We start from the raw sequence: 22,770 nt of genomic DNA on the forward strand, positions 1-22,770 counted from the left end.
TGCTCATCATTTTCCGAGATATCACGTTATACATCAGAGTTCATGCTTGTTTAGCTTCTGAATCCCAGCTCTCCATTTACAAGCAAATTACAATTACTTTCCCATAATTTTTCTGCTAGTAAAACAAAAGGATGGGATGAGATAATCTCTAAGGTCTTATTCAGTTCTAGTGGTCTGTGCCTACAATGTCAAAATCTGTTGCCTCTCGAGTATAATGTTCAACTTTTAGAATTCATTTCCTCTTTTTGGCCTTTTTCTGTGATATTAATAGATCCATAGGTAAAAACAGATGCCAGTTATACACAGTATTCAAAGGGAAAGATTGTATCATTTTCAGTGAGAAGATTAAGATTATACATCTTAATAAGATTTATATATCTTAAATAAGATTATATATCCTCATATCTATGCTCTCTTTTTACAATTGTACACAATAGGGAGGTAACAGGTATAATATATATATATATGTGTGTGTGTGTATACATATATATAAAACAGAATATATATATATATATGAAATGTGTATATTTGTATATATGTCTATTTATTTTTCTACCTATCTAAATATGTCCCAATTTACATATAAATATCACTACAACATAGCATTCTATGGTTCAGAATATTTAACATGTAAGTCCACACTGTAACTGCTTCAAAGACCCTTGTTACAATTTGGTTCTAGGGTCCTGAAGAAATGAAGTTGCTCAGTCCTGTGAGACTCTTTGCAATCCTATGGATAGTAGCTTAGCAGGATCCTCTGTTTGTGGAATTTTCCAGGCAAGAGGACTGGAGTGGCTTGCCATTTCATTCTCCAGGGGATCTTCCCAATGGTCGTATGTCACTACATTTGTGCGGGCATCCCAGCTCTATGGTAACTAGCTACATAATAGGATACTTTAGGGGCCAACCAATCTTTCCAGTTAGTCTAATGACCACAGGCAAATTCTATAAATTTAATTTTTTAAATAAGAGTAGGCTCATGATTTCAGATTTTAGGCTTTGAGTACCAACAGGCATTGCAAAAATTGACTTTAAATCTTATAGGATATTACTTTTCTTTAGCTCAGGTCAAGCCACTGTCATATAAACATACCTCACATGTGTGTATAAGTCACTGAATATAATACACATACTAGTTCACTTATGTTTTTTATACCTTGTGGATTTTTAATAAGAAATATGAGCAATTAGACACAAAAGTCTATTATCAATTTAGAAATTGATTTGACTACAGAAGAGTATCAGAAATTTGTTGTTACAAGGTCATCAATAGTTTTTAGAAGAAAGCACAATATTTCTTTTAAAAATATTGCCAGGAGTTTATGAAAGTAATACTTACTCTTGCACCAGCAGGGCCAGGAAGACCAAATTCACCAGGGATACCCTAGGCAAAACATGGGAATAAATAAAGTATGACATTTTCGTATTTTCTCTAGATCCACTCATGTTTACGATGTTTAGAAAATTTTTGAAAGAGTAAAATAAAGCCAAATGGGCTCTACCTCCATGAGTGTATAAGTACACAGGCTGTTAGGAACAAGAAAACTTTCAGTGGTGTATGGAAAGATTAAAAAAAAAGTGAGAATTCCACTGATATGAAAGATAGATCTCCCCTAGAACCTGGTAGAAAATTTTAGTTTCTCATTATTTAGTGTATTGCTTTTTTAAAGGTGACAAAAGACTCTTCTCCTTTGATAATATAATAAATAATGATGATGAACAGTATCAGACATTGCCTATTTTTAGTTATATAACAGACTGCTCTCTTAATAGAAACAATCATATTCTGCCCATTACCTAGTTAATTGTATACCCAAGTGTATCTCCTTTATTACTGACCAGCTGTCTCCTTAATGTGCCCCACTGTTGACAAAGGAGAGCAGGCCGCAGAATGTAGCTGAATTGAAGCACATTCATCACAATTATAGATAAAATGACTCAGAGCTCATGCCCTGATTGTGAATAGCGGTGTCATGTCTGAATGCCAAGAAAAACATTAAAAGCAATTTTTCAGGGCCTAGTTTGATGGAAAATCAGTGCATTTACTTCTTTTCTATGGAGAGGGAAATAATCTGTATTTTAACATTACCAAGAACAATACAAAAAAGTAAGGCTATTAAATGGAATGTTCATGATATATTTCACTTCCATAATATGATGTTTCATTCAATCCTTAAAACAAAGTAATTTGAATGAAAATGAGTAACTTGGCTCATTCTCTCCAACAGTACCAACATACGTGGAACACTATCATTAACATATGAAATATGAAGTTTCCTTTTGTATGTCATAATTGCACTGCAGTAGGATATTAAACAGAGGAAAAGTCCCAAGTTTAGGCAAATTTATGATCACTTGTTTTACTCACCCTTTCTCCTGGTTTGCCAGCTTCACCAGCTGTGCCTGCAGGGCCAGGCAGACCCTAGATGAAAAAAATACAAACCTCCATCTTTATGACTATATTTGGGGGATTGTCTAATAATTGGTTTTGGGGGGAACTATCTAATATCAATATGATCACTAACCATATTGTAATCCCTTCATAACTGTTATGAAGGGATTACAGAAAAGTTTGCCTTGAAAAACATGTACCCTTCTTTGCTTCAGTTCTTTTAAAAATTTTTTAATTGGAGAATTGCTTTACAGTGCTGTGTTGGTTCCTGCCAACATTGTAAATCAGCCATAAGTATACACAAGTCTTCTCCCCCTTGAGCCACCCTGCCTCTCCCACCCCAATCCCACCCCTCTAGGTCATGACAGAGCACCAGACTGGGGGGTCCCTGTGTTACACAGAGAAGCTGTGAGCAGCTTCTCACTCGCCATCTATTTGCTTCAGTTCTGAAATCATGTTCTGTGTGGTAGGGGAGAGTGGTGTAATGATTTACCACTGGACAGTCTGACCAAAGTAATCATACGGACCCCTAGTCTGAATGTTTTAGCTGACTTACCTGGAAGCCTGGAGGACCAGCAGGACCCTGTTCACCTTTTCCACCTTGGACACCCTGAAAGTGATAGGAAAGATTACATAGAGGCACATGCCACCCTTGCTTTCTAGCTACATAACTTTCAGACTGGAGAAGAAACAGAAATGGCCATTTTTGCGGGATTAGATTCATTTTAGGGCAGAATAGGACAAGAGTGGGAGAATACTCACCTGTAGTCCAGGGGGTCCCTGAGCACCGTTGTTGCCATCGGGACCCGGAGCGCCCTAAAATGTTTAGCAGAAAGGCTCAGTGTCAGTCACTCCTGAGTCAGACGATATAAGGTTCCCTAAAGCACGTGTGACTTCCTCAAAACAAAGCTTGACATTTTTGCATGAGTTAAATATATTGTGGGTCCCCAACCAAGGCCCAAATACTGCCTACTGACTTTTTGATATGGCTTATGGGAAATCCATGGATGAAGGGCTAGAGAATGCTACTAGCATATTCATAGCTTTTAAATCACAAAATGAATTAAATAAAAGCCAAAAGCATCCATAAATATTTTTGACTTAGTATACATTCTGATTTGTTCTATAGCTCACTGCCTTCTAAGTGTGGTTAAAGAGAAAAGACATTGTTTGATTGTAAAAGGAACCTTGGGGGTACCACTGTAGAAAGAAAGTGATGGAATGATATGTAATGGCCTCAAAGATGTGTTGTGGTCGTTCAGTTGTTCAGTCATGTCCAAGTCTTCGTGACCCCCATGCACTGCAGCACGCCAGGCCTCCCTGTCCTTCACTATCTCCCAGAGCTTGCTCAAACTCATGTCCATTGAGTCAGTGATGCCATCCAACCATCTCATCCTCTGTCACCCCCTTCTCCTCTGCCGTCAACCTGTCCTGCCATCAGGGTCTTTTCCAAGGAGTGTATCCTGTGTGAATAAATACCACGTGGATAGAGTCACACAGAAATGAACACCTACCCGAGCACCAGCAAGACCAGCATGACCTTTTTCACCAGCTTTGCCAGGATCACCCTATAATAAACATTTAAAAAACATACATTTAATGTCAAATTAACCATGACAATTCTGAAATATGAATATCTTGGTTTTTTTTTTTTAGCTTCCTCATCCTTGAATTCTGTTATCTAAGGCACGACCCATCATTGTGCAGATCTAGATTACAATAAAGTCCAGCTGTGTCCGCAGACGTAAGCAACTCAGGATGTGAGTTTTCACAATGACATACTGGAGTTCAACTTTTAATGTGCTAAGTGGTAAGTTACAGTTTTCTTGTGTTGAAAGGGACCCCTTGAGGTAGAGGGGACTGATGCCAGAGAGAAATGAGAGTTTTGATGAAATGTGACGCAAAGAAGTGCTGAGGGAGAGGAGGTGGTGGTGATTCTTACACTGGGGCCTTTGGGTCCAGGGAATCCAATGTTGCCAGGCTCTCCTCTTGCTCCCGCTGGGCCAATGGGTCCAGGTCTGCCGTCAATACCAGGGAGACCCTGAAACCAGAGTTTATTTAGTGTTCACTCAGCATCTACAGGATCTCACAACCTCAAGCTTATGATTCTGCCATGGGATGAAAAGAATCATCTTCTGAATGCATAGAACTTCTTCTAGAAGATGTCATGAATCCATTTTCCTTTTCCAAATAGGATGTCAGTACACACGCACCCAAGTCAATCTCCTCTGTACACAATCCCTCCCTTCTCCTTCTTTTCCAAACCTTATCACCCTCTTCCATTTTCCCTGCCCTGTTTCTTTTTCCTTTTGCCTCCTGTGCTCATTTGGACTCTGTAATTACAATCTATTACTTTGCATTCCCAGACATATGTGTGGCTGATACTTATTTTCAGTATAAACATCTTCATGTGTAAATAAGCTACAGAATAGACTTGATAAGGGTGCAATAAGTGTCCTTGAAAATATAAGTGATACTCACCACAGGACCTTCTTTACCAGCTGGGCCGATATTTCCAGGGGAACCTGGGAAACCCTGTAAAACAAATGAGGATGCCTTCCTATTGGCACTTTCACACATCTACTCACGGTTCCAATGAATTGAAATGTCACAAAAGCACTTTTCTCCCAATTTTTGTTTGTTGCCTTAGGGCAAAAATTAGGGATATCAGCCCTAGCCAGGAGGTATGAAAAAGCTCTGAAAACTTTCTTCATTCTATTTTAAATGCCTTTCCTTTTATTGAATTTTCGTGCAACTGACCCATTTAAAGATATCTCAAGAAACTGCTGAACAACACCATATGGGCAAAACGTATATGTTTTTCTATCTTGTAATAGAAAAACAAACACTTTTAGTAAGCAGTTTTCAAAGTGGATTTTTTTTATTGCTATGTTTGGTGTCTTTATTACTTATTTATGGTACAATTACAGTTGATACCCATCCATAAGAGATAATGGAGGCAAAAAATTACTCTATTGCTATGGATTAGAGCGTCTACGGCTCCAAAGGTCATTTCTCCATGGCTAGTGTGATGCTGAATACATTATAGCACTTTGTGATTGCTAGAAAAATGACTCACTTATGAATGTAATAACCTGATAATGTATAGTCCTAATACATTTCGTGAACACCTTATATAAAACTCACAAATTGAGATAAAAGATTCATGCTGATAGGAGAACCAACCTAATTTGGATATATTAAAATAAATCTATTCTTCCAAAAACCTCACAGCCATTGTATCAAGTAATAAATAGGACATTTATGAACTAACTAAATTCGTCAAAATATCTACTTGGCTTTGATAAAGTTAAATTAAAAAAAGGACTGTCAGCAAGTTTACTAACAAATTAACTTTTGGTTTTTTAAAAGTTATTGTTGTCTTCAAATATTAATCATCCCTTTAAAAAAGGAAACAGTGCCAGGTGTGACTTTCACAGAATCAATCTGAAACTTACTCGGGGTCCCATGAGGCCAGGCTCTCCAGGGCGACCAGAATCTCCATTGGGACCTCGCACACCAGCAGGGCCAGTTGCACCACGGCTACCAGCAGGACCCTATTTAAAAGAAGAGGGAGGGGAGCTTGTTAAAGCCAGTGTCATACCCACCACCAGAAGCATCAAGTTCCTTTCCAGGATATGAATAATGGACAACTTACCATGACACCAGCTCTGCCGTCAGCTCCAGGTAGACCACGGGAGCCAGGATTTCCCTGTAAGAAAGTACACAAAACACAGAAGAAAATCAGAGAAAATTCTTCCATTAGGTAGAACAGAATTTATTGAAACATGGCACGCATGCAAGAAATCTTGATGCCCTTCAGCGGGGGATACAATAACAAACCAAGCCAAAAAACTTCCTCCAAACCCCAAAGGAATGTGTGGGAGAAGCATTCTGAAAAAGTAGGTCAACCCTGTTTCCAGACCAATTTTATAACATATCAAATTGAGAGTCAGTGATTTAAGACAGCAGATGGAAAGCAGATGCCTCCTTCATCTAGAAAATGCACTTGGTAATTCTAACCAATTCCCAGTGAAGGAGTGCCTCTGGCGTGTCTGGGTGTCAAGAGTGTTTGGAACCTACCCTCAGCCCAGGAGGTCCTGGGGGGCCAGCGGGTCCGATTTCTCCAGTGGAGCCTCTCTTTCCTTCTTCACCACTGGGGCCAGGAGGACCTGGCTGCCCAACAGCACCCTATTTAATTTAAAAAAAAAAAAAGGAAACACAGGAAAATAAAAATTGTCTTTACATCCAGCTAGAGAAAAAGCAATAACTTAAAAACAACAGTATTACTTTTTGGATTGAAAAAGTAGTAATTACTTAAAACTGTGACTACAGAACTACTCACAGGCTCTCCCTTGTTGCCGCTCTCTCCTTTCGAACCAGCTGGGCCGGGCTCACCCTAGGGTCCAATACAAAACAGTGGTCAAATGACAGACATCTGTCACAATCTTCTGGGAGACAAACATCAGGGACTGCTCACGAGTCAAGGTGACGCGAGCTTTAGTTCTCTATGAAATATGCTCAGTTCACATGTGAACGGCCTACAGGGGAATAGTCTTGACTTGAGAGGATGAGACGGGTACCACAGAGATGTGCCTCCCTGACCTCTGGGTGATGTTCCAGGAGAACAGGAGGGGTGGGTGTGTCTGCGTGTGTGTGTGTGTGTGAGAGAGAGAGAGAGAGAGGGGACACACAGTGTGTGTGTGTGTGAGAGAGAGAGAGGCGAGGAGACGGTACACATACAGGTGCCTGAACTTATAGGAAAAATACAAATTAAAAATGCTGGTGAAGAAAGAGAATGATTAGAAGGCAAGTGGAAGTCTAGACGGGGATGAAAGGATGGTAGGGACGGCATTTCAGAATGAGGGGAGCATCAGCCACGACCACTTACAACAAGTCCTCTGGCGCCAGTAGCACCAGAAGCGCCAACAGGGCCAGGAATACCCCGGGGTCCAGGGAGGCCGGGAGCCCCAGCAACACCAGGAAGGCCCTGGGGAAGAAAGGCAGCAAGGTCCATCACGAGACAATGAGAGACAGCGCCCATTAAACACACTGACAGCCACAGCGGCGCGCTTTAGCCGTATACTCACAGCAGCACCCTTAGCGCCAGGAAGCCCATTGGCTCCGGGGTTTCCCTGTAAGGAAAAGAAGGGAGAAGGATACGGTTCAGAGGAGTATTTCCGTTCTATGATCCTGCCTTCACTCCTTTCGTTTCCTTCCTCCTGCTCGGTTAGATTAACAACACTGGCTACTTACAGGAGGTCCGACAGGGCCAGAAAGGCCTGGGAGACCCACTTCACCACGGGGACCCGCGGGACCAGCAGGGCCAGGGTTACCAACAGGTCCAAGTTCACCCTAAAAGCAGGAATAGACACCGAGGCATTAGTCAGCAAAAAATGAGACAGCAAATCTCTGCTTTTAGGTCACCAAGTTTCATGACATTTCTTCAGAATTGCAATAATTTCCCTTATGAGGTCTGGTACCACAGATAATTCCAAGAACAGAGGAGCCTGGCAGGCAGGGGTCGTGAAGAGCTGGACACAACTGAGTGACTGAGCATGCACCACAGTTGTGGGTTTGCATTTCTATTTTCCTGGCCCGGTTTGACCATCTTGGCTATCTGCTATCTGCTATCTACGTCTGTCTCTCTTGGTAGAGACTCTGGTTCTTAACTAGTCAGTTCCAGCTCGTCTGAGAGAGTACGCCAGAGGAGCCCCATGGAGTCAGTTTCCATGCCACCATCTTTATCTATGCCCACTGTGCTCAGAGTACAGAAAGATAATCTATTTCAGGTTTAGAGAGAGAAAACCAGCTGTTCTGTATCCAGTTTGAAGGAAGGACTAATTAAGCTGCTCTTCTGTAACCAGCTACCTGCAAACATAGTCCCTTTCTTTCACGTCACAATAAAAAGTTTTCAGGTAACGACAGTGGTCACCGGCGTTCTTACCTTGGGGCCAGGAGCACCTGGGAAGCCTGGAGGGCCAGCAGACCCAATGGGACCCTGAAATCACAGGAGACGGTGCTGAGAAGTTTCCTCCCAGTAAATTCACAAAACATTGAGAGAAGACTGAAGCGGCTTAGAGTGGTGTGGCCACAGTTAACGTTGGCCAAGAGCAAACTGACAGCCAGTCTGTTGTCAATGGTATATTATCAGAGGGAAGACATTCCAAGAATCCCAGGTGAGGTAGATTTTATTTTACATATCAACTACAAGCCTCGAGGATAGTAGTTCTTATAAACAGACCCTTCAGAGAACATTTGGTAAGGTGTCTAAAATGGCGTTATTTCACAAGGAATTAATAAAGAAGACAGCTCCATCCCACGCTCCCAATCCTTCCAAATTCTTCAGTGTCAAAACTTACAGCAGGGCCCACAGGACCCACACTTCCATCACTTCCACGGGCACCCTATGAAGAAAAGAGAGGAAAAAAAGTCAAGTGCAAAGTTAAATGGCATATATTAGAAGCTTTTAAGAAAGAATAAAAAAGAACCAAACTGGAAGCACTCACAGCTGGGCCAGGGGCACCAACGCGTCCTCTCTCACCAGGAAGACCACGGGCTCCCTAGAAGCAGAAATATTTCCAATGAAATCCAGAATTTCTAATTCAGGGAAAAGTCACAGGCGTCATTTGCTTTTTTCCAATTTCTAACATGTGCAAGAATCCACTGGAAATAAATAGGTCTTGTTCTAATTCCAACTAAAAGGTAATGGATTTCAATTAACTAGGCAGAAGCCTATTAGAAAAATATCAAAGAATACAATGCCAAGGGAAATGGTAATTAGCAAAAACATTAAAGAAGTTCCAGCTTGCAAAGAGTGTACACATTTTTTATTTACAGTAAAGTAATCAATACTTACCGTTTGACCTGGAGTTCCATTTTCACCAGGGGCACCAGGTTCACCCTACATGGAAAAGAAGGATTGAGTTTTTATTCATTATATATGTATATTACTTTTTTCTGATTGGGTAATTTTTACACCATCACTTCAGTTTCAACCATTCATGTATTCATGTCACATTTCTTACATAGACTGTTTCTCAATTATGCCAATCACGTAAGTTTTAAAAATTTATAAAATATGGGTTTTTATTTAGATAATATAAGATACCACAGTATTAGGGAGACGTGGTCGTGTGTTATTTACCCTTTCCCCAGTTTTCCCCTTAGATTTTGGATATCATTTAGACGAGGCTTATATATTAGAACGATAACATAAAAAGAGACAATACGGTAAATTGCTTGCAACACATTTACCCTCTTTAAAGTTATTTTGAACATAATATTTTTACTTTTATAAAATATGCATGAAAATCTGAAGTTTCCTAATATTTTATAGAGCTGTATTATTTCCAAGCTACATTCTTGAGTAAAAACCATGGTGGTGGTGGTGGTGGTGGTAATTTAATACTATGGCACGTGAAAAGGAACTTTCCTTCAAGATAATCTAATTTAGATATAGAAGAAACCTGGTCTGTGAGACCATTTAAGAGGCTTCATTTCTAGGATTTTTATCTGAAGTGTGTTCTTTGTGAGTAAGCCCTAGAGTGGGAGTCAGGAATTCTAGCCTGTGCCCTTCTACTAGATGTGTGACTTTGGGCAAGTCACTCACTCTCTTTAAGCCTCAGTTTCCCTCATCTGCAAAATGAGAGCGTCTCCAAGGCTCCTCGCAGCCCTAGCATTTGATGGTGCTGTGATTAGTAGTCGGAGCTATTATCTTAGGCTCCAGGGAGGCTAAGTTTGACCTTATCCATTTGTGTGGCAGCTGCAAAGTTAGAACATATTCTCCATATTCATGTTCATTTCTGGTCCCACTAGTATTCGTTACTCATTAATTTGTAATTACGTTGGTATTCACTTTAATATCACATTATCTCCTTAATAGGAGAGAGAACATTTTATAGTTGAAAACGCTGTCAGAGAAGAGCCCAGCCGAGAGATAACACACTTCTGAGACTTTAATTACCTAATTAAAATTTTTTTGAGTGTGCGCAGATAAATCACAGGAAAGAGGTTGAAAAGTGTATTGTGACATGAATGTACCTATCTAATTAGTGCATGGCAAAGGGGAATTTACAGTTTAAAATAACACAGTGTTCTAATATCTGATTATATGTTTATTTACTTTTATTTTGGCTGCAGAGAACAACTGAAATTACAGGAGGAAAGGAAATGGAGGAAGAAACTATTGACATTATTTTTATCTCAATCATTTAATAGGTATTAAATTAAATGAATATTATTAATAATTGGCCTTTTGTTATAGAATCCCATAGTCCTGACCATTGAGGGATTTAAAGTATTGAGGAGGAAATCAGATATACTTATGAATATGAGTAGCCTTCAGTAAAACATATTTGTTTGATGGTGATAGGAAATGACAATCGTTTTAAAAACAGGACTTCTGATTTAGTATTTACCTTCACACCTGGAGCACCAGGCTGTCCCTTCAATCCATCCAGACCATTGTGACCCTGAAAGGCAAATCCTCATTATTAAAATGCTATTTCATTACAGTGATCGGTCAACTCAAACATCTTTTATCTTCGCAGTCACTGTTTCTCTAAGAACCTTGTGACTGCTTCAGGAGAATAAGAAGTCCCAGTGCCCCAGCCCCCGACAAACTCCCTCTGTTGCCCTAGCTAAGTCACTAAACCTCCCTCACTTGAAAGAGAAGCATGAAGAACTAGATGCTCTCTCACGTACTTTCCATCATTAATAATTTTATGATCTTCGGACGACTTTAAATGCCTCTTAAGTTGCACCCGTTTTATACAGTTTTCTCTGTAGGATCCTCATTTCTTGGAAGCTATGAACAGACTTAAAAAAAAAAAAAGCTACATTCCACTTTACTTTCTGGCCACCTTACTCTTTAACTCTCTCTCCACTTGGGCAAATTCCAGGAATTTGGAACCAATATGTGTTATCCAGAAGTTTAAAGGTACCTGAGGGGTTTACTAAAAGTAATCAACATTTTCTCTTTTGTGGGTAAAGACGGTGCTCACCCTAATGCCCTTGAAGCCAGGGAGTCCAGGAGTTCCAGGAAAGCCACGAGCACCCTAAAAAGAAACACAGATGACAGATGACATTTTTATCCTAAATAAAAAGATCCTGATTTCTTCCTTCCAAAGTGTTTCTTCTCATCAAAGTCCAAGCTTGGAATCAAAGACTAGCATATGTGTAAGCACAGAGAGGTGATTAAGATGCTATGTGTAAGCACAGAGAGGTGATTAAGATGCTATAATTTGAGTAACTAATCCTATGATACTCTGAGAACCCACAATTTAGTTGTTTACAGTAGGCTTACTGTCATTACTGTTACATTATCAGCATTAATAAAAACTATGCATTCTTAACTAGGCTCCTTTATTTGTTGGATGCCCCCAGTGAGTGTCATAAGTACGACATCTACATTGCCACTTCGTCTGATTCTAGTTTTAGCAACTATTTTATACATGAGATACCTCCGATGTTTGGACTAAATGCTGTTATAAAAAAAGAATCTTACCTGTGGTCCAACAACCCCTCTCTCACCAGGTCGTCCAGGTTTTCCAGGGTGACCCTAAAACATCAAAGCATCACAGGGTCAACCTTTTCTTAGTAAGCTATCAGATCAAAGTGGGGACATCTTGGTTTTTACAACCGGGGGAAAGACGCATTATATAAAAAAGTGGATCCAGATACGTATCTAATTAACAATGATATTTCCTTAAATGCAAGAAAATTAATCATTATTTCATTAAAATATTATTTTCCATATGGGGAGAATTACATCAGGCATATTCAGCTTTTGGCAGAATACTTCATTTGAATCTAGAAATTCTATTTGAGGCAGGAGTATTTAAATGGCACACTTAGAAATGCTTACGAGTAAATACTTACATCCTCACCAGCCTTGCCAGGAGGGCCAGGTGGGCCACGAGCACCAGCAGGACCCTGGGAAAACAGAAGACCCCTCATTTTGTTAATGCTATATTAATAAACCTCTTGAAAAAAATACTTATCACACAGGGGGAAAAGTACTCACAGTCTGACCAGGTTCACCAGGCTCACCCGGAGGTCCCTGGAAACCTTGAGGGCCCTACAAGAAACACAGTAAGTCACACTCCAAGCCTTTATGTAATTCTGTCTTCTTTACATAAGATAGAGTACAGGCTCCCAGTACTTACAGGGGCTCCAGAGGCCCCAGGAGGGCCGCGAGGTCCCATCAGCCCCTGTGAAGAGGACAGACACAGTTAGCACTGGCGAGTCATCCTGGCTTCGGGGTGGATTAGACAGGACGAGCTCGGCAGTGCCACAGTCTGTGATGCACCAATGAACAGAACTGTCCTGGTTTCATTTCGTAAGTTTTTGTCCCTCCCAAGGAAGCATTTACTGACCCAAGTTCCTTCCACTGTTTCTCTGCCTTTGCTTTCACCTCTTCTCCTAATCTAGACCATAACTTGGTTAGATGGCGTGGCCACCAGTTCCTTAAATTCGTGTGTAATTGGGCATACTGAGATTCTTCTAATGAAATGAAGTGACTCGGTCTTTGGATGGTACAGAATATACAACTACCGTGCATTCAGCCAGTGAAGCATTTCCATCTGGATTTCCTTGATCATATGTCATCTCCTCATATCATACCTAGCTAGGAAACTGGTGTTTTTCTTGCCACAAGGGGCATAAATTGCAAAGGATAGAAACTCTTTCTTAATGATTAGAGGGAGGTTATAATCTTTTGTTTAATAATCTTATGTTGTAATCTTTGTTATAATCTTAAGGCTCCATTAAAAGCTATTAGTGGCTGCTGAAAATGTCAAACAAGAGTGGATGTAGTAAGGGGTGAAGGAAAAATAAAATACTATTGAAATGTCCTACTGGAAGAATCTATTATATGTTATCATTATTGAAAATATGGCCCAAATGGCAGCGGACTGTTCTCCCCTTGGTTCTTCATTCTGTAGCACACAGATTCAGACCAAGCGTCGCTGGTTTGGGAGCTGCATACGCCTGTGAGCCCCCTTTGCAAGGCCCATGCAATTTCTTCTGTAGGGGCCGTGCCTCTAATGCTGAAAATACTGCACAAACAAGCCTCAGGTAACTTGTCTATGGGGACTCTGCAGTCAAGTCTGCCCCACTGTATTAATGCCCAGAGTGAAACAATACGGATTTTTTTAAAAACACATCATTTTAATTATAAGAATTATTTTTTTTTTGGTTTTAGAAATTGCTTCCATGTTAAAAGAAACACTGTCACTATTCAATCAAAATAACATTTTCAGGGGTATATTAAAAAATAATTTTCCTTGACACCATGAATTTTTAATTATATTTATTCATTTTTCCATGTATTTGCAACAATTTCATTTCCATAAAAAGTAGTTTATTTTGTGGAGGCTGTTAGGTACAGGATGATTACTCATTAATTCAGAGAAGAACCCTTTGGGGTTTTATAGTTACTGATTTTCCAACATGGAAATTTATTTTAATGCTTTATTGCTACCTATCTTGTCTGTTTGTGAAACAAATATCTGTTGATTACATATATCTGTGAATGCCTGTCAATGTGCAAGCTTAAATTATATTTCACTGATATTTAAAAGTAAAACATAATGCTTTCTGCCCACCAGAAAGATGTTCCGAAGTCAGGGAAATCTGAAATCCATATTAACTTACCAGACTTATGTAGGTGTTTTTTTTTTTTTTAATTAATGAGTTAGTTTTTTTTTTTTTTTTAGCTTCTTCTTGAGATATGGGTACTGCTTTTAATGTCCAGCATTAGCTGAAATGGCTAATTTCAAATATCCAATATAAACAAAGCCAAGAGAAAATGTCTACTTCCTCATTTCAGCTATGAATGCTTTAAATTACCAGCAAAATCAGGAAATTGGAAATCATCAATTAAAGGCCTATTACTTCTCAAGTGAGAGTTTTAATTTACAGAAAATATTGTCTTGCCCTTACAATGTATCAGTTTATTGCGGACTATTAGCTACGGCAGAACATCTTTTGAAGACAGAGCGTTGTATACATTGTCCAGGTAAAATTTATATTTTAAGGACTATCTCAACTTTGGGCAGATAAATACTTTTGTTTGCAAATAATTAATTAAAAAATCACTAAATTATGTGTGGCTATGTACTAAACTGCAGTGTTTAATCAACTTAATGTTTTTACTTGTAGCAATTTTCCCTTCTATTTTATACATCTGAGTATATATTTTGCATTTTCTTATCAGTTTTTTTTTTTCCCTAACAAAACTCACTAATGCTTGTGAGAAGGTTTACTTGTAAAAGATAGACTTTTATCACCACAGTCATATTCTCTCCTATACTGATTTATAATTAATCAGACTTTAAAAAGAATTTTTTATCAAAAATGGATAAAAAGAAACATTTCCTATGTTATTAATTCCTTGAGAGATGGTGAGAATCTGTCACAGTCACTGTTTGTATCCCAAAGGCATAATAGAGTTTGGGTCTCATCGAAGATAACTGGTAAATACTTGTTGAATGATGTAATGTTTTATTCAAGTACTAGATACATAAGCTATGATGTTGACTATCAGACATCTTGCCTGACATTCTGTCATTAACCACATGTATGTCCTTGGGAAAGACCTTCAACTCTCTAAATAGAAAATGAGCTTCCTCGGTGACTCAGATGGTAAAGACTCTACTTGCAGTGCGGGAGACCTGGGTTCGATCCTTGATTGGAAAGATACCCTGGAGAAGGGAATGGCAACCCACTCTAGTAATCTTATCTGGAGAATTCCATGGATAGAGGAGCCTGATGGGCCCCAGTCCATTCGGTCACAAAGAGTCAGACACGCCTGACTGACTAATACACACACACAGAGAAAATGAATGATCTAGACTAGAACTTGCTGATCTAGACTAGAACTTGCTGATCCTTTCCAGCAAGTTCATAGAACTTAATAGTTCTGTGTCTCTATTGGTTGCCTAAAATTCTGTGCAATATTAAAGGGTATAAGAAAGTTAATTAGAGTGATCACTCTTCTAAATTAAATTGGTTTGCTTAAATTATGGTTACTATTTCCGGAGATTATTTCTTGGAAATAAATATCTGATCTATCATAAGGAAGCATGTTTGTAGAGAAAATGGAACCCCTTTATCTAAGCTTAGATTTTTATAGATTTGAATACAAAAATAGCTACTGCTTTATCTGATCTGAGTACTATTAACCTAAGTAGCTAAATAAATGGCTATGTGAACTTTAAACATAAAGTAAATTCCCTATTTAGTAATTTTTTGGCTAAGATAAAAATTAGAGATAAACATACCATTGGTCCAGGGCCACCTCCTTTTGCATCAAACTGAGCAGCAAAGTTCTAGATGGGAGAAAAAGAAAAAAAAACAAAAACAAAAAAAAATATATATATAAAATAACTATTGGCCATATAGTTCATTTTTCTCATTCTACTTTTAAAGATTTTTCTGTTGATGTTTAAAAGGGAGCAGTATTTTTTACATCATTCTTAATTTAGACTTCCCTACTGAGCTAAATTCCTAAAAAATTTTAAGAATTTAAAATTTAGGGCCACCCCAAGTTTGAAATAGGGAACTTCCCTACTTTATTTTGAAACTTTTCCTTCCCTGTTAACCTTCTCACTTCAGTCCCCACCCTCTACCTGTACATTGAGGAAGAGAGCTTTCTAAACTTTAAAAGTCAGTGGGGGCCCCTGATAAATTAAAGCAGAAACCAAGAGAACAACTTTGCATTTCCACCTGTTGCCCTGTTCCTCTGGAACTATACAAAACGACTAAGGGATCTTTTTCTTGCTGTAGTTTCAACAAGAGTATAAAGAGTATTCAAGTTTAGAGCAAAATTAAATTAAAATGCCCCTTGGAAGATTAAACTTTTAAAAAATAGTTCACAGTAATAGCTTTACTGTTAAAGATCTCTCTTATAGTGGTAGATCTATTAAAGAAGGTGCTTTTTAATGCACTCAGTAGATAAGCAATCATAATAAGATCTTTGGGGGAGAAAGGTCTTATTTTACTGGCATATAGTTGGGTATTAGAATCAGGCTTCTGATTCATAGTGCTAACCAATTAAGCAAATATGTTTTTCTTCCTGCAGTGAGGCCATTTGGCGCTCATACCATTGTTAAAGCATAAAGCTAAAAGAAGATATTAATGAAAAAGGGAAATGTACTTTTCTCAAATTAGTTTCAAGCAAATTAAACCCAAAATGGCTTTGAATGTTGGTACTGCAGACTTCAAGCCAAGGAGAATAAAAAGAGTAGGATGTTTGTGAAATTGCTTAAGATCAGGGATTTCATTTATAATTCAATCTAATCAAACTTTTTAATTATGCAACACCTCTTATTTGTGCCCCATTGATAAAAGATATTAAATTCCCAAATTAAATAATGGTCGCGAGGGCTGCAGCCACCTTCAGTGAACACAAAGAGCTGTCCTGTAATTGACAAGGGCGCACAAAGAGATGTGCCAAAGCAGAATCTTGAATGAAGAAACCAAAGAAATGAAATAAAATACTATACTAATATCCAAATAGCAGACTCTCCCTCAAAACCACTAAAAATAAATCCCCCAATGAGTCTTCTTCCAATACAGGTACAAGAAACTGAAGTTAACGATACTTAAAGACACCTTACCCCGCCAAGACCAGGGGGGCCAGGAGGGCCAGGGGGGCCAGGAGGGCCTGGGATGCCGTCATCACCATCTCTGCCTGGTGGGCCTGGTGGACCCTGTGATGGAAAAAGTGAATTACCTCAGGGTTAGACAAACTCCATGGAGACCTGTACTTCAGAAAGGAGCCCTCAGAATCCATGCGACAAGGTCAGAAGTTGGTCAGAAGGTACACGTGATGTGGACGTTTAAACTGCCACATTTGTCACTATTGATACAGGTCTGTTTTAGAAGGAGGTTTAGTAGCTGGTGTCCAAAGAAGACACAAGACAGGATAGTTCCTCTTGGAAGAGGACTATGTCAGCCATTTGTTATTGAAGCATAAAGGAGCTCCAGTATTCAAATAAAGCTAAAACTTATAGCTATAAATTCATATGGTTAACAGTGCACAGTGATATACTATGTATGTGTGAAGTCGCTCAGTCGTGTCCGACCCTGCAAGCCCATGGACTGTAGCCCGCCAGGCTCCTCTGTCCATGGGATTCTCCAGACAAGAGAATACTGGAGTGGGTTGCCATTTCCTTCTCCAGATATACTATGTATATTGACGGTCAATTTCTGATTGATGAATTTACTCAATTATTTTAGTATGTTACGTGTGAAAAGTAGATGAAATGATAATTAATAGTCATCACAGTATAGAAAATCCTGCAGTTTTCCTACCATTAATACTATTTATGTTAAAGTAATTTACTGACATAATCCTACCTGTAATAAATTGCTTGAGTGGAATACATTGAAGTCTGCACTTCTCAATGGTTACAAGGTATGGGTATTTATATATTGATACCACGTAAATATAGCAAGATCTAAGAATACCATGAAAAAAATGCAAGCCTAACCTATACATTTATTAATTTAAACAGAAACATGTTGTTGACTGCTGGTTCACTATTACATTCAGCCTACATCAGAGATCTTACTTGAAAAGTAAACAAAGCATGTTGAAAAAGGGAAGGGTCATGTTGTAGTGGGTAGGCACCTCTCCCTCATCTATGTGTTGGACATGTCAACTTCAAGCAAAGAAAGATAGACCATGCAAAGAATATGGCTATCTATAATAGGTTTGCTTTCTTAAAGGATAATCTTGACCTAAAAATAATATTGATTATGTAGAATAATGCTCATTCACTTTCTGTAAGGCATTATCTGCTTAAAAGGTAGGCAATTATCTGGATACATAACATTTTTATAAACTGTCAGACTCCTGTAGTTTCTAATATGTAGTTATTAAAATATGGGCCAAAGCTCTTTAATAGTTCAAAAATTACACACCCTTTCTCCGCGTGGTCCTCTATCTCCACTTGGGCCCTATAAGGAAGATACAAACAGCACAATAATAAATGTCTAAGCAATTTCCAGTGAATGAGCAAAGCATTCTTGATAATGATTAGTCAGGAGTCTGATCTAACCATAATGTTACTAGATAGTAGCTATAAAAATAGCACAATAAAATAGATAAAAGTTTTTTGTTTTTATTATAATTACATGTAATTTTGTTTTACGCTGGGAGATTGGAGGCTATAGTCTCCAGCATTAGGGCCAATATTGTAACCACTATTTTTAGAAAGATAATTTCTGTGGATAAAATTATCATTTTGTAACATCAATAACAGCATATTTATATAGTCAAAGCTTTTTAAAATAAACTTTTGTCTACTACCTATAATTAATATGATAGTTCATCTCTAGAACAAAATAAATCTTTTCTTTTCCTTTAGTATGTAAGTCACTAGTTGTATAATATAAATATAATTAGAGATGACTCTGGAAGATAATAAAACTTTGTTATCTTACATATCAAAGCTACTTCATTCTATGGTTTAGCTAATGCATATTCATATGCACAAAATCTTGACAAGGTGTATTCCTTCTGTAGTGTACCATAAGTTTAGTTAAACTCTAAGTTATCTCTGATCATTTCAGATACAGAGAAATATTAGACTCTTACCTTTCTTGCAGTTGCCTAGAAGAGAATAAGTAAAAGATTATTATGAGGAAAACTGTATAAATTTAAAAATGGCTCCCATTTCCATGTAGTATACAAACACACTTACAAATTATACATACTGCACATTATTATTATCTTAATATTTCAAAGTACAATTTACATTTTACCAATAAAAATATGTACAGATCTCAGATATATACTTATCTATAATTATACCTCAAATTCAGCTCATGAGCTAAGAATTTGCTCATAACAATCTTGCAGATGACTCCAGGGAGTGACAAAATTCTCTAGCTAGATGAAGTCTAACTCCGGGGAAGCTGGTGCTAACACCCAACCTTCCACTGAATTATTTATTCTTCTTTTCTTATGGGTGTAGGTTTTAGGGTGGCCTTATTCAGTAGCCCCGCCCATTTTGGAAACTGGGGTGGGTACTTGCTAAGGCAACCAGAAAGGCTGGACTACCTTAACTCTTGAATTTTTTTTGGAAATTCAGGTTGGTCAATACCAATATAGCTTCCTTTTCTTTCCCCAGAGACGACTACTGTGGCCAAGGCAATCAAAGTCTAAAATTAAAAATTCTAAAAATAATTTTACTCACCTCTTGTAAGGCTATAGAGAAAAAGGGAAAAAAGAAATAATTATTAGTATTATTTCACTGATCACCAGCAGTGATTAACAAATGGGTATACTTGTCTATAAAACTGACTTACCTAATTAAAGGACCAGTTGTATTTTTTATTAAGAATATTCTAATGACTTGGAAATTATGCAGGTCAAAATTATGGCAGGGATCAACAGGACCATTTGTTTTAAATATTAATGTGTAAATATACTTTGAATTAAATTGTTAATTATTTACTATTTTATAAATGCTGTGAAACATTAATGTGTCTAAAGGATACTTGTAATGTTTAGTAATTATGATGGTAAATTGCACAGTGATTCACTGAATGTGAGCAAAACCAGAAGATTGATGAGTAATAATTTGTAGTTTAGAAAATTTTTGATACTTAGAAATTTAAAAGGGGAGAAATTTAGGAAACTACATTACCTAAAGCAGATTTTGGTTTTTTATATAACATTAACATTACAGTGTTTGTACCATTCTTAATGTCCTTTTTCAAAAGGACTAATTTGTGAATTAGTCACCATGAAAATGGATTCATTTATACACCTGAAGTTTTGCTTTAAATAGGTTTACTTAAATTAGGTAAGGACATTTTACCAACATATATCACTTTTGGCCCTGAGAAAGAATTGCTCTGTATAAATGGAAAAAACTGCATTAAAGATCTAGAAAAATAATGGGAAAAATACACCAAAGTAGTATCCTCCCCCTTTGCCATAATTGCTTTAAGTCCTTAAAGACTGAATTCCGCTCCTACAGTATAAAAATTACAGGCTAACACAGGATATAAATGTGGCCAAGCTGGCAACAAAATGAATCACCCCAAAAATTGCTTTAATTAGGTGGCCAAGAAGTGTGTCATTTGGAGTGAGAACATCTGTTGTAGCAGTCACAATTCAGGAGGGTGGACCACATCCAGCCCTGATATTTAAGGGCAATTTATGAGAATTACTTTTAAATTAGAAAAATGATATGTTTACTTCATTGTGTTCATCAGTAGGAAGAATAATTATGCCTGGGCTTGATTAACGGAAGTCCTCATGGTTTTGGAAATTTGCCTTCTAATTATTCAGACAGCCATTTTGAAGAATGTGTGTTGGGTAACTTTTATTCAGACTGGGGTTGGATATTGATGAGAAGTTGAATTGTCCTTTGTACCTTCAAACTTCCCGAGGTTTATTTTCATCTTTAGGAGAAGACCCTTTTCCCCTACCACCCTCAGATCTCATAAAAAATGAACCTGGTAATGTGAATTAGTTCAATGCAATTATTCCTTAGTATTCACAGTGTGTATACTAAAAGCTGATGAAGGGAGAACACACACACACACAAATGCATCAGTAATGATGCAATGGTAGACACCGTGGCATATGGGTGGAGCCAAGTTTTAGAGTGTTGGGTGTGGCCAGATACCCAATGGGGTCATAAAACCTACAGCTGGAAAGCAGCCTTGGAGTCCATCCAGTTTCTATGCCGTGTTTTAGAAAAGGCTCAGTTTGACTTGTCCACAGTCACATGATAAATTATTGGCAGAGTCGTGGGAAAAACCTGGGTCTCTTGAGACCCAGATCAGTGTTGATAATTTCCCAACTTGCTAAGTTCAGAATGCCTGTCACTGGGAACATGTTAAAGAGATAACTCTCAGGCTCAACAAAAGGCAGGGCAGATTTTAGCTAAATCATATTACCATTTCCATGATCAGGTAATGAAATGAGAAGCTAATTACATTTCAGAAAGTATCCATTTTCCTTGCCGGGAAACACTGACTAGCTTTTGGGACCGGGTTCAAGGAGAAATGCAGACATTCTCTGTATAACCCTGTGGAGTCTTTAAATGGTGACTCCATGAGCCTTAAGCCCTGGTCCCCTGTGCTCTCCTTGTCCTCCCTCCAGAGGGCGCCTCATGGTCACCATCATCCAGACCAGTCTTAAAACACGCAGAAAAGAAAAGTCTTTAGGGCGTGAGTTTTTTTTTTTTTTTTAATAACTTAATTAAAGGGTTTTCTAAACCAGGCCTCAGGTTTCATAGAGGTGGGCATCAGTGCAGTTATGGGGCCTTTTAGGTGGAGGCCTTTGGCCTCCTTGGTCATGTCAGATAACATCTCATCCTTAAAGAAAAGGATTCTCTGATCCCTTTGAGCTTCACTAGCTGGAGGATCCAGATGAAGTTCACAGCCTCACTCCGAGTTAAGAGAAAAAGTTCCCTAACTTTTGGCGAGAGTCGAGAGCCTCTTTTGATTTTTATTTCTACAGTATTTTCCACGTTTCTCCTATATGCCAGCGTTTCTCCACATGCCAGAGAGCCTGCCCTCCTAGCTGTACCTGGAACTTGGCGAGGTTTTCCATTTCAGACCAGGTTTTCCTGCCCACCCCTCTAACCTCTTCCCCAGACTGCCCGAAACAAGCTGAAGGCACTTACATTGGCATGTTGCTAGGCACGAAGTTACTGCAAGCAGCAACAAAGTCCGCGTATCCACAAAGCTGAGCATGTCTACCACTCAGACATGCAGACTCCTTGTGTCGCAGAGCCCCTGGGTCACCGGCGGAGGTATCACCTGGCGGGCGCAGGCATGCAGTCGTGGCCAGTACCTCCAACTTAGCCGAAACCTCCTGCCGCCTTGGTGCTAAAATAATAAAGCCCGGATCTGCCCTATTTATACGGCCCAAGTTTCTCCGGCCCGAGGGTGCCTCCAAAAGCGCTTCCACCAATGAGAGGGCTGGGGCTGGGGGCCCGGGCAGCCACAGCTGGGAGGAGACTGCGGGGGCGCCGAGGAGGGAGTGCAGCGAGGGGAGGGACGTGGCCACGGGGGCTGGCTTCTTAAATTGGTTCCATTCTTTTTGAGGACGTGGACACTTTTGAGGCTTTCAAGGGGAAACTCTGACTCGCTGTCTGCATACCTCCGCCCTCCCCATCCCCCGCTCTGGCCTTCCTCCCCCCAACTCCCCCCACCTCCCCGCCCTTTCCAAGTTTGGAAACACTTATGGACACGTCGGAGGGCTCTGCTGACACCGACGTGGGCAGAGTTTGCAGCTCTCGGCGGCAGCCCGGCAGCTGGAGAAGGGACCGGAGCCCAGAGATCAAAGCGGGAGCTGTCCAGCCCTGCCTACCTTGTGCCCTGCGGGCCACCGGCAGGGTGGA

At 39.1% G+C, this 22,770-nt stretch overlaps 1 protein-coding gene across 1 annotated transcript in view; it reads right to left on the bottom strand.

Moving 5' to 3' along the window:
• Nucleotides 1-22,257, bottom strand: part of COL1A2 (collagen type I alpha 2 chain) — a 36,645-nt gene extending 14,388 nt beyond the window's left edge. Inside the window, exons 1-30 of the mRNA XM_086397861.1 lie at nt 22,051-22,257; nt 19,603-19,613; nt 19,002-19,016; nt 18,326-18,361; nt 17,017-17,109; nt 15,679-15,726; nt 12,562-12,606; nt 12,420-12,473; nt 12,275-12,328; nt 11,901-11,954; nt 11,398-11,451; nt 10,813-10,866; nt 9,252-9,296; nt 8,902-8,955; nt 8,755-8,799; nt 8,340-8,393; nt 7,649-7,747; nt 7,483-7,527; nt 7,284-7,382; nt 6,738-6,791; nt 6,476-6,583; nt 6,051-6,104; nt 5,851-5,949; nt 4,874-4,927; nt 4,335-4,433; nt 3,907-3,960; nt 3,155-3,208; nt 2,949-3,002; nt 2,369-2,422; nt 1,340-1,384 (exon numbers count right to left, since the gene is read on the bottom strand). Of these exons, the coding sequence (XP_086253987.1) occupies nt 1,340-1,384; nt 2,369-2,422; nt 2,949-3,002; nt 3,155-3,208; nt 3,907-3,960; nt 4,335-4,433; nt 4,874-4,927; nt 5,851-5,949; nt 6,051-6,104; nt 6,476-6,583; nt 6,738-6,791; nt 7,284-7,382; nt 7,483-7,527; nt 7,649-7,747; nt 8,340-8,393; nt 8,755-8,799; nt 8,902-8,955; nt 9,252-9,296; nt 10,813-10,866; nt 11,398-11,451; nt 11,901-11,954; nt 12,275-12,328; nt 12,420-12,473; nt 12,562-12,606; nt 15,679-15,726; nt 17,017-17,109; nt 18,326-18,361; nt 19,002-19,016; nt 19,603-19,613; nt 22,051-22,120 (1,758 nt within the window). The 5' untranslated portion in view covers nt 22,121-22,257. The remainder of the gene's footprint in view (nt 1-1,339; nt 1,385-2,368; nt 2,423-2,948; nt 3,003-3,154; nt 3,209-3,906; nt 3,961-4,334; nt 4,434-4,873; nt 4,928-5,850; nt 5,950-6,050; nt 6,105-6,475; nt 6,584-6,737; nt 6,792-7,283; nt 7,383-7,482; nt 7,528-7,648; nt 7,748-8,339; nt 8,394-8,754; nt 8,800-8,901; nt 8,956-9,251; nt 9,297-10,812; nt 10,867-11,397; nt 11,452-11,900; nt 11,955-12,274; nt 12,329-12,419; nt 12,474-12,561; nt 12,607-15,678; nt 15,727-17,016; nt 17,110-18,325; nt 18,362-19,001; nt 19,017-19,602; nt 19,614-22,050) is intronic.
• Between the last annotated feature and the right edge of the window lie 513 nt (nt 22,258-22,770).

Source organism: Bos grunniens, chromosome 4 (genome assembly GCF_055505025.1).
Source record: "Bos grunniens cultivar Pamir isolate PY7600 chromosome 4, Bosgru_T2T1.0, whole genome shotgun sequence".
Lineage (NCBI taxonomy): Eukaryota > Metazoa > Chordata > Mammalia > Artiodactyla > Bovidae > Bos > Bos grunniens.